Source organism: Rattus norvegicus, chromosome 4, assembly GCF_036323735.1.
Source record: "Rattus norvegicus strain BN/NHsdMcwi chromosome 4, GRCr8, whole genome shotgun sequence".
Taxonomy (NCBI): Eukaryota; Metazoa; Chordata; class Mammalia; order Rodentia; family Muridae; genus Rattus; species Rattus norvegicus.
Window position 1 is genome coordinate 92,122,339 of NC_086022.1, and position 12,433 is coordinate 92,134,771.

Sequence of the window (12,433 nt, forward strand, 5' to 3'; positions counted from 1 at the left end):
GCTGATAGGATTGCAAAATGTATTATAACCCAATATTCTTCTAGGAACCCTGTCTGATTTTGTAAAGCTAATCGAAATAACAATCTTTTCTTAAATATAGCTCTAAATTTTGTGGGTTTTTTCAAGTTCATGGCTTTATACTCCCTGTGCTAAAATATAAAGGGGGTCCCTGACTCATTTCTATTTATTGGGAACATTTTTTTATACTTAGAAGTGATGAGGAAGGTATCACTAATTTGTTGATAATAATTAGATACGTGCCACTTTAAGTTTTGTGAAGATTTCACAGTAATGATGACTTGTTTGTATTTGTATTTCATGATAAAAGTTGACATAAAGTTGACATGTCACTCTTGTGTTGCCATGAAAACCATCACAGCATTTTTAACAACGTACATGCACATGCCTGCCTAACTAAATAAGTTAGTTTGAAATCTAACACAAATTATTATGAAAATGTACTTTTACTTTAAAAGTATTAAAACTATGCTTTTCCTGAAAATTTTCTCTATTCCTCATTTCCTAATATAATATTTATTTTAACATTTTTCTTCTACATGTTTAAATATTTTTCAGATACTAGTATATTTACAGAAGTATTTATAGCACAGTTGTGTATATTCTGTGCATGCTCTTAATCTTTATTTTTGAGAGTAAAATAGTTTTTACAATATTAAGTAATCCACTGTTTATCTCTTTCAAGGGATCCCCCTCCCCAATATAACCATGTCAAATGTATATGTATGTATCAGTTCTTAGGGTGTAACCTCAACATGTATTTTAGATAATAATCTGTGTCAGATTATTATCAAATATATATTTCAAAGAGAATTATATAATCATAATCGGCAAATCTTCAGGTTAGTTTAGCATCCAGTTACTTCAAAGCACTCAATTCATTAAGGAATTACTCCTAGAAAGTTGAAACTTTTTGGTCTTGTGAAATCTATGTGTTACCTAGAATGTTGGGAGGTGTAAATGCATTTTTAATAGAAAGATAACAAAAGCGCTTGTGCACTGATTTGGGAAATATTATTTTGGGAACCTGAATTGTAACTGGTTTAGTAACTCATAAACAAAAAAGCAAACAAACAAAAACACCAGGACTTTTGTGCAATTGTGTAAGGTTTTAAAACTCATTGCGAATTCTGGTGAGAACCTAGCTACCTGCTGCCTCCTTTGAACTTTCTTCTCTATGACAAATCGTATTCTTTTTTTTTTTTTTGGAACAATTCATCATGGTACTTGGTTTTCTAAATATGTAAATGTAATTTTTCAAAGGAGCCAGGCACATGGTATTTCTCTTAAAGTCCTCATTGTTCCTATCTTGTCCATCAGCCCTTGACCAGAGGCTAAGGCAGAATACTTTCTTGGCAGCAGCTCTCAAAGAATCCCACATCAAATACTTGTTACATGACAGTGCTCTCTTCACATTGATGCACCCAGAACCTCCTAGTCCTTGTTATATAACAGAATCCTCAGAATCACAAATAAATAACTGTCCGGAGCCTTAAGACAGTAACTGTCCTTAGCTATATGCAAAAGCTGTAGAGTCGTTTCCCTGTTGAAACCTGGAAAAAGACATACTGTAAATAATTTAGAAGCATGAAGCACATGACGAGAATACATGTGACTTACCCACACTTCTCAGGGAACAGGAAGTGTCATCTCTCAACTGTGATTTACTTAGGATAATAATTTAATATTTTCACATGCATTTTGATTACTAGCTTTATAATATTTTATTCAGAATATTTCGTGACATTTTTCATGTTAGAATTTTATAAGAATACACATATATGCTACATCTATTCATAATTTTCCTAGAGCTTTGCAAGAAAGAAGTATTTTGTCGAAACCTTGGATCTCATCCTTGGTTCTGAAGTTTTCTCTGGTTTGTGAAGCTGTCAATATCAGTTAGCATTTGCTCTTTAGGGATTAAATGTGATCATGTGTCAGATGGGTTGGTGTCAGACTACAAAAGGAGAGGTCACCCTTAGCATTCAGGACATGATGTTTGCTGCGCATGCTCTTTAAGAAAGGAATTCATATGATGAACGCAGAATGAAACATGTTAATAAAAGACCACCACAGATCAATCTAAATGATTTTAAAATAAACTGTTACATGAAGAAATTTTATCAGGACTCTCGAAAAGCACTGATTTCTTAGGTGTCACCTGTACTATTGATACCATGTGGAAGATGGATGAGTAGAGTTGGGAAGCAACAGAGTTTACTTTAAGACCACATCAACAGAGCGACATCCTTCTGATTATGTAAACCACATAAATAAAGGTGTTCCCGTGCACGTAGACTTTTTATAAATATTTGAAGCTTGAGAACTTCTGCAAATAATATTTTGATTAAAATATTTGAGAATTAATAGCTAAATTCAGCAGGGAAGGGCTTAAATATCAGTGAGGAAATTCAGGACTTCATTAATTTAATATCTTAAGAGAAATATTTTATTTCCTTGATATCTTTAATAAAAGGTTGCTTTTTAATGAATATAGTTGATTTTCAGTGTAAATTTTCATTTCAATTAATACATTAATTTCATTCAGAATAATTCACAAAACTTTTCTTTTAGAATTTGAATTTTAAGTAAAATATTTTAATACTTTCATTTATGTGTTTTAAGCTTTTTTATAGAAAGTGTTTATTACAATTGAATTCTTAACATTTGATCGCTTTTAAAATGTGAAATTACTAGATATTCCATCAAATATTAAGTTGTTATGATCAGTTTATGTATTGCTAATGGATTTTATTTGACTATTAAAAATGGCCTAATTGCAGAATCACTCATATTTTTGACCCTAGCCAGACTTACACTCTAGAAAAATAATAGGAAAATTTATGTTATATATAAAGACATTGAGAGAATTTCTCAGTTCTTCTTTTCTATGTAGTTTAAAACCTTTACTGGCTTTATTAGATTTCATTTTGGAGCATCTACTGAAAGTTAGTATACAAATACCCCTTATATATTGGAGGAGTTTATCCTGTCTCATTTGGAATAGTGCTGCAGATGCCTGGGTTTTACCGCAGCTGCTGATCAGCCCTGTTTTAAAGTGGGAAGGTTATTTTTTTATCTTTGTTGAGTAGCTGTCAGTTCAGCATTCTCATTGGTTCCTAACAACTTGTATTGAATTAAATCTTCCTAGGTGTACTATATTCCTGGCCTCATCATTTATAGTCAGAACATCTGATGCTGTGCTCATATATCCTGAAAACTTACCAGAAGAAAATACTGTCTGTCTCCAAATGCTTCATTTGTTAATATGCATTCAACACTAGTATTTCTGTTTATACCTACAAAGCAAATAATGCATTTGCAGATCTTAGAGCTTTGTTTTAATCAAACTATATTTTTAATATTATACTAAATACTTAATTTAAAAGATTGGTCAAACATGCTAACAGGAAACCTGTGACACAGGCTATTCAATACTGATAGTCTTATAACATACTTTTGAAAATCTCTTCAATTCATATTCAACAAATATCACTACTTACCTGGAACTTTTCACAGAAAAGCCCTAGATGGTGTTTCATGGCATGCACAGTTGCTTAATCTGCAAAATTAAGGATAACAAATGAAGAAATGACAGAACCCATCAGAAGGTTCTAGGTGCATTGTGAAAAGAGAGGAGACACAGAAAGAGCTGCTGATTGTGTGTGAGGCTGACAGTGTAGATGGCATCAGAAGAGTTACACAGGGACACTGAAGCACATAGGGGTGAATTGTGTGCCTTGGAAGAGGGAAGAAGCTATCATTGAGAAACCCTATTATAATATCCTTCTGAAGATCCTTTGAATGTCTTAGTGACAGAATTTTGTTATCTTTGCTATGGTCCTGGATCTGAGTGGCCCGGAGACCATTTAGTATGAAAAAGGGAACTGTGTTAATAACTTTGGACACAGATTGTGTGAAGAAACTGACACTAGAGAAACAAAGCCTACGTGAGGGAAGAGAACCCAGGTTTCCTGTGTTCTGTGACCTGGAAGTGGTGACATCCTCCTGAAGAAACACTGATGTAGTATAGTCCATCATTTCCACTTGACAAACGGAAAGAGAGTAAAGCTAAATGCAACCTTAGTTCCTGATAATTGCATATGTGTTGTCTCCACTCCATTTCCCTCCTCGCCTCCCTCCACGGCCCTTTGCTCGGGACGAACTGAAATATGCACATATGTCCCTTAATATTCTGAGAGATTTGTCCTGGTGCCCCATTAGAACCATCGTCAAGTCCTCAAGGGTGCAGTAGCTATACATCCTGTTAGAGATGAGAGATAATCTCCAGGTCACAGTGAATACCTTATGCCATATAAACAATCTCCAAGTACTTGCTTCATTATTTGAGGGTTGGTATTTTTAGTCACTTGCTTCACCTTCTGGGATTTGAGGGTCTTCAAGCTTATATAACTTTTGCCAGTGGAAGAAAATGAAATGGATTTTTTTAGGGGACAAAAGACTTTGAAATTGATAGATTGAAAGTGTTTAAAAATAAAGATGTAAAGTGATTTTATAATGTAGTCACAGAGAACTAAGAAAAAGTTTCATAAATGTATTTATACAGAGCTGGCACAAGAGCAGGAAATCTTAGAATATTCCATTAGAAAGTTTCTTAAAAGCACGCCACATATATCATTAACCTTATGCACTGTAAAGTAAGAATGCAGGGAAATTATACTCTTTAGTGATGCCATGTTAAGATGGTAATTACAATTGTAAATTTATGAAGCTGAATTAGTATATAGAAAATTTATACCAAAGAGTGTAATTTGCAGTTCAGAATACTTAAAGAGTCAGTTCTATAAATATCAAAATTATTTCAGATTTATCATTATTTTATGAATTTTATGTTTATAAATGGATTTATGGATTTGGACTTAATCCATCACATTGATGTTTTATTCCAATATGGAATTATTTTCTGGAAGAAAAATTATATAAAATGTTCATCATTTTCTTCAGTTTTAAGGAAAACCTGGAACTGGGTGAGTTGTTTATTCTCTAGGTGGAAGCTGACCCTGATGTGGAGCTCCAAATGTCGTGTGTTACAACTCTCTGCTTCTGTGAAGCAGGGTGCAAAATTTCGGCTAAGAATGATTTCCCGGCTGTTTGGAGACAGGGTAGTTTTAGCCCAGGCTCAGTTGCAAATTACTATGTAGAGTAAGAGGGTCAAGAGCTCATGGCAGCACTTCCTCATGAGTAACCGACATGAGCTACCACACCAGGCCTAACAGATTATTTTTTTAGTTAATAGAGATTTACAAATATTTATTGACTCTGAAAAATCATTATTATTTCATGAGAATATCAAGAATATTGCTCACAATTGTGATTTATGAAAGGTGAAACTGAAATATACTTATGTAAACTGTAACATAAGTAAATATTAATTTGATTTGCATTTTTCATCTCTGAAAGCCTTTTCTGTCACTTTGTCTTTCACATAAACAGAATCACATCTTTATATAACATACATAGCCCTGAGGATCTTAAATTTTGCCATTTTAAATGTAATAATTACTGTTTTACAATTATAGTAAAATATTGTTTTCTTAATGATTTAAGTAACTGAATGTCATTTAATCATATGAACATTTTAGTCCTTTTTATCTTTAAACATATCCTGTGGATGTGTAGCCTTGTCACATGCACATTGTTTGTGAAATAGATTATTGTGAATATAATAGAGTGATCCAAAACACATCAAAAGTATCTATAAAAATCTGCCAGCACATACATTTCCACCTATCTATCTATCTGTCTGTCTGTCTGTCTGTCTGTCTGTCTGTCTATCTATCTATTTATCAATATGTTTCTAAGATATGCCTTCATCAACATTTCTTGTCACAAATGACTATGGACAGACTGGTCCATTATCAAATAGACAGATATCCAAGCAAAACAGAAGAGGAAATATCGGTATACTCATGTAGATATATCTAAGAGTATTACTAAGTTGATAGAACTTATGAATCTATTATGTAGTACATCCTTTATCTGTCTAATTGATAGACAGCTCCAAAGGGATATAAGAGAACACTACATGAGAAGGAAAGCAAGCTAGTGCTCTCTAATAGCAGAGATGAGATCAAGGAAACTTCCTTTGAATGTGTTGTAAATATGGTTTGCATGGAAAACGGAAGAGATAAAAGCCACTTGACATACCTGAACTTAATTGGGCATCAAATGATAACATACATCTTAGAAATGCATTTCTAAATGTGGTGTTTTGCTCATTCCTCAAGTTACATATCTTCAGTGAGCTTGCTTTTCAGGGCAAAGGGAACATCTCTACACTTCACTCACATAGCTCTGTCCTCTAAAGCAATGGCCTCAGAGTGCTAATTTGAAAGCATTCAAGCCTTTCAGCCTCATTATCAGAATGCACTAAAAAGCCCGCATGTCTCAGGCATGAGCTGTATTCTGTGAGACAGCAGACAAATTTCCCTTACACGCTATTAAAATACAACATTTCACACTATAACACTACATTACACATACACTCTCAAACAGAAACACACACACATTCACACACATATTCACACACACACACACACACTCACACACACACTCACACACACACACACACACACACACACACACACACACACACACACACACACACTGCATGCCTCAGTAAATTTTGGAGAGAGACTCCTCATATTTTCCATTTCCTAATTGTGTGAATTTGTAATACCACGCACTGTTCTCATACAGAGCTGCTCTGGAGACACTGCTCTGCCACAGCACATTTTTCCTTTATACAGCTCCTTGGTGTGGACTCAAATGAGAGGTTTTCTTTCTTTTTAAAATTGTTTTATTTATTTACTTTCTAAATGTTGCCTTCCTGGTCCTGGCTCCCAGATTTCTTCACTCCTCGCCCTTTGTCTTTGAGAGATGCTCTCCCCCACTTACCCTCCTCCTCATGCACCCCTTCCACTTTACCACCCCCTCCCCAGCATCTCTCTTCCCTGGGGTATCAAGTCTCTATAGGGTTAGGCCCATTCTGTGCCACTGAGCTCAGACAAGGTAGTCCTCTGCCCCATATGTGCCAGGGGACACGAAGCAGTACATGTTTGCTTTTTGGTTGGTGGCTTAGTCTCTGGGAGCTCCCAGGGGTATGGGTTAGTAGATGTGTTGGTTTTCCTATGGGGTGAAGGTTTCTTTTTTGTATGAAATTTATTCAAAATCTGCCAGGAATGCTTGTGCTATAGAACTTATATGTCATTGTATCTTATATACTGACATGTGGCACATACATACATATAGGATATACATTGGTACATAACATAATACTATAATATTGATCCTGTGCCATACATATCTCTTCAACAATTTTACTATCTTTAGACAACAGTGAACTATTCTACACTTCTTAGACATTACACTTCTTTTGTGAGATTTTCTTGTTTTAAAAATGATGAAATATTTGAAATGTTTTAGTTTCTGATCATGTGAATTTTCATCATTAATCACAGATTAACAGATTAGATTAATAATTACTGTAGAATAAGGAAATCATCCTGGAGCTTTTTGTGTAGGGCTGTGGTACACAAAATCTTTAAGTGAACCTTGTACTATTTTTCTGTTATAAGTCTGTTTATTGGGCTGTTTTTCAATTGAGCAATGCATAAAGAGTTGAACAGAATTATTTTGTACTTGTTTGAAAGAAGGAAGAATACCATTTTATGTCAACATTTCATTCTTTGCTTTTATGTCACTAAAGTAAATATTCCTTGTAAATTCTAGTAACAAATTTTGACATAAAATCGCCAACAGAAGAGTCTCATGTCAATCTGTATTTTTAAGTATTTATACATTTACTATCTTTATTTAAAATTTCATTTCGTTTTGTTATTTGCCATTCATTTATTTTTGTTTTCTTCTTTTCAAGGCCCTGTGGAATCCTACATGCACTGGAGGCTTATTTAAACCAGTATATATTTCAAGCTAGATTTAATAATCATTTGACCACAAATAATTCATCACTGATCTTTGACATGTTAAATATTGAGTGAAATCAATTTTTCTATGAATCCTGTTAACTATCTCACAGAATGTGTAGTACAGAAATCGTTTCATCCTAAGCACTGTATACTTTTGCATTTCTAAACAATTGCCACAGAATATTAATGAAGATTCAATGGACCTATGTTTACGTTTACCTATTGTATTTTTATAAAAACATATACTTTTATTTAAAGGTAATCTTTATATACAGATTTCCAAGATGTAATATTCCACTTGGCAGTAAACGTTGTTTGATCATCCTCTTTATCCATACCATTTGGGTTTCTTTTTTGGTGATAAACTTTGTGCTAGTTAGGTTACATTTGATGTGCATCAGATAGATTGGAAATGAAGCCTTTGATACCTCATCTTAGTGGGATAGTTCCCAAAGGTGAACTGGATTATTTGTAACCTCGTCCCATCACATTAACCTCAGGAGATGACCCTGAGTATCTTCAAATAGGACAAGTGAGCACAGCCTTTATCTAAGCACAGAATGTAATACAGAAACAGAAGCTAATTATGTTCTTAAAAAGAAGATAAACAAACTATTGATCTTACAGTAAAGAAAGTTCGTTGAATGTATGTGGTATAAGAAGAGGCCTTACCCTGCACTAAACATAAGTGGCTCCCTTTCTCTTGCCTTCCTATATAGCTCCACCTTATCAAACCACATAGTGTCCAGAAGGCGCTAATGAGTAAGAGGCACAGTTTATTGCAAGGATCATTCAGTGTTGTAGGCAGGATGTTGTTCAGTAGAAGGCTACAGGGCTCAGAAAAGAAGAGCAGGTCTTAATGAGCCATTACCCTTTGTAAAGAAACAATGAAATAATTATACTTAGCAGTAATGTATAAAAATATGCCATTAAATTATTCGGATCTTTATGTTACACATATATGAATTACAAAATGCTGGGGGCAAACTATGGTGTTAAATAAAACTATAAATATATTTATTTACACATGAGCCTTGTATGTGGTCTTATTGACTTTATCTCTTTAAGCATTCTTCTAGGATCCAACATACTAAAACATTTTTGTTTCTTCTAGGGTTTTCTAGAATTTATTCTTTTCTTTCAGATTTACATGTGAAATCTTTATATATTGACAAGGCAATATGTCATTCTACTTTGTAAAACATTCTCATCATACACTTTTTTTCATCGACTGGAATGATCAGAATATTTTCAAAGAAGAATTCAATTAAAGATGTGGAAATGACAAGGAAGACAAAATCTGGGGTTAATTACTAGAGTCAATTGATAACAAAAAGCATCTTTGATTTCCTCAAAAGCAGTATCAACTGTCAATACAGAGGAACCAAAATACCTTTCTCAAAGATACAGATTCAGGAGCATCATTTATTTTTTGGTTAATTCCCTTATTTATTCATATCACAAATGCTGCTTGACATGGCCCCACTCTCAGAGATTTTTCCCCATCCCCACTCCCCTTCATCTCTGAGTGGGTGCTCCCCAGCCTACCCCTTCCTTGGGATATCAAAGAGCATCCTCTAGGACTGAGGATAGACAAGGCAGTCCTCTGCTGCATATATGAAGGGAACCTCAGAACAGCCTGTGAAATTCATATGTGGCTTAGTCTCTGGGAGCTCCCTGGGCTCCGGTTTAGTTGATACTATTTGTCTTCCTATGGAATTCCCATCCCCCTCTGTTCCTTCAATCTTCCACTTGACTCTTCCCTAGGAGTCTGTGACCTCAGTCCAGTATTTGGCTGTGAGTATCTGCATCTGACTCCTTTAGCTGCTTGTTGGGCCTCTCAGAGGACAGCCATGCTAAACTCCTGTCTACAAGCACACCACGACATCAGTAATAGTGTCAGGATTTGGTGCCTTGCCTATGGGATGAATTCCAAGGTGTGCCAGTCACCCGTAAGCCATTCATGGAGTCTATGGTCCTTTTTGTCCCTGCATTTCTTTTAGACAAGAAAAATTTCGGATCAAAAATTATGAAGATTGGTGACTCCATCCCTCCACTGGGGTCCTGTCTATTGTCTCTCCAGGTTCCATCTCCCCACTGTTAGGCGTTTTGGTTAAGGTATCCCACATTGAGTCCAGGGAGGCTCCTCCATCTCAGGTCTCTGGGACTTTCTAGAGGTTCCTCCTACCACTGGCAGCTGCGTATTTCAATCATTCTCCTGGGCTTCTCCCTCTGGGCTTCTCTTCTGTCCCCCTTGCTCATGCCTCTTTTTCCCCTCCCCCTCTCAGGTTCCTTTCTCCCTCTGCCTCCCATGATGATTTTGTTCCCCCTTCTAAGTTTGATTGAAGCATCCTCACTTGGGTTTAATTTCTTAGAGTCTGTGGGTGTATCGCCGTTTAATAACAGCAATCTGTTTACATTGTGATCTTGATTCCTCTCCAGACTCCTTCCACTACCCCTATCTCTCCTTTCACCTTTTTTCCATGACTGAAAATACAGCAGCATGCTCACAAATCACTACTTTCAATTTCAAAGATATAAAACTGTAAAAAAGCATATTTAGAAAATTTGCCTGTTTATTGTAGAGAGTGATTTTTTTACATCATTCTTCATTTAACTGTAACATTATTGCTTTGCAAGTTTTACTCCATAGCATAAAACGATATATAAAATACTAACTGGGGTGTTATACTTATTCTGTGAAATGTATGAACAGTATTAAAGTAATTATCTGCATTTCACGGAGTATACACACTAAAACTAATCATTATTTTCAACAGCTGAAAACTAGGCATAGGGTTTGTGTGAGCGCTGTGGTTTGTGTATCGCCAGTTATTGATTAGTAAAAATGATATGCCTGAAAATTTACTTACACAATAAATACAATATATATATCCTCACTTATCCTAGAAACATAGGAGAGTATGGACTAACAAATATGCCAGGTACATTGTGTATTGTGCTTATTTTTTTCTTATAGGTTTCTAAAAATAGGATTCTATCCTATTTTAATTTCCCATGTATAGACCTTTTCAAAGAGTGACTTGTGACATGGTCTGCTAATACAGTAATTGTCATCACACTGGAGAATGCTGGCACATTACACAGAAGAATAGCCTGAACCCTCTGGGTACTAAGAGACAGTTATGTGTATACATCAAAGCGTCATGTGGCATGCCTTCACTGTATCCACTGAAGAGAAAATTTTAAATCAGAAAGTTCTGTATTAGGCAGTGACAACCTAAATTTTAAAAACAATAGCATTGGTAACAAATTTTAAATATATTGACAAATGTTAGGTATTAAGATATTATAGGAAAGCTTTCAGTTTCAGATATAACTCCCTGATTGTCAAAAGAAATATAATGTCTTTTAAAATTTACTTAAAAACTAAAAAGACAAAAAGGAACCAGCAAGTTGTGTGTGTCTGTGTGTGTTAAAGAAAGGTTAAATGTATCTGCAATGTTACAACGGAGACTACTATCATACATTTAAACAATAAATTATATACTTCTTTTTACTAGACCAAATGCAAATTTAAAGATTAAACTAAAGGAAAGAAAGGAAAGGAAAAACCCATACATAAGGATATTTTCCCACGGTCGTGCCGAACAAAAGGAGGCTGAGGAGTTCTGAGCACTCATTACCCTCGCAGAGGACTCCAGTTTTTTTCCAGCACCCACGTGGTATCGAACAACCACCCATAGCTCCTATTTCTTTTTTTTTTTTTTTGCTGGATATTTTATTTATTTGCATTTCAAATGTTATCCACGTTTCTGGTTTCCCCTCCTGAAACCCTATATCCCATCCTCTTCCTCCTACTTCTATGAGGGTGCTTCACCCCTACCACTCCGCCTCTCCACCCCATCATCTCCCTACACTGGGGAAATTGAAACTTAAAGGGATTCTCATCCCCTGCTACATATGCAGCTGGAGCCATCGGTCCCTCCATGTATGCTCATTGGTTCCTGGTGTAGTCCCTGGGAGCTCTGGGGGGTTCTGGTTGGTTGATATTGTTGTTCTTCCTATGGGTTGTAAACCCCTTCAGTTCTTTCAGTCCTTTTTCCAACTTCTCCTCTGAGGACCCTGTCCTCAGTCCACTTACAGAGCCTCTTTAGAGACTGCTAAATCAGGCTCCTGTCAGCAAGCACTTTTTGGCATCCACAATAGTATCTGGGTTTGGAGTCTCTATATAGGCTCGATCACCAGGTGGGGCAGCCCCTGAATGGCTTTTCCTTCAGTTTCTGCTCCACACTTTGTCTCCATATTTCCTCACTTGAGTATTTTGTTCCCCCTTCTAAGAAGGACTGAAGGACACATACTTTGGTCGTTCTTGTGAGCTTCATATGGTCTGTGAATTGTATCTTGGGTATTCCAAAATTTTGGGCTAATATCCACTTATCAGTGAGTACATACATGCCAAATGTGTTCTTTTGTGACTGGGTTACCTCACTCAGGATGATACT

General features: G+C 35.6%; 1 protein-coding gene across 5 annotated transcripts in view; it reads left to right on the forward strand.

Annotated features, from left to right (window-relative positions):
* The window catches only part of Ccser1 (coiled-coil serine-rich protein 1), a 1,236,544-nt gene that overhangs the window by 638,443 nt on the left and 585,668 nt on the right, over positions 1–12,433 (forward strand). Inside the window, exon 10 of one of the 5 annotated variants that reach the window (XM_017592808.3) lies at positions 7,916–8,998. The exons of the other annotated variants lie outside the window; for them this stretch is intronic. Within the exon in view, the coding sequence (XP_017448297.1) occupies positions 7,916–7,975 (60 nt within the window). The 3' untranslated portion in view covers positions 7,976–8,998. Of the gene's footprint in view, positions 1–7,915; positions 8,999–12,433 lie in introns of those variants that run through there. 5 annotated transcript variants of the gene reach the window in all.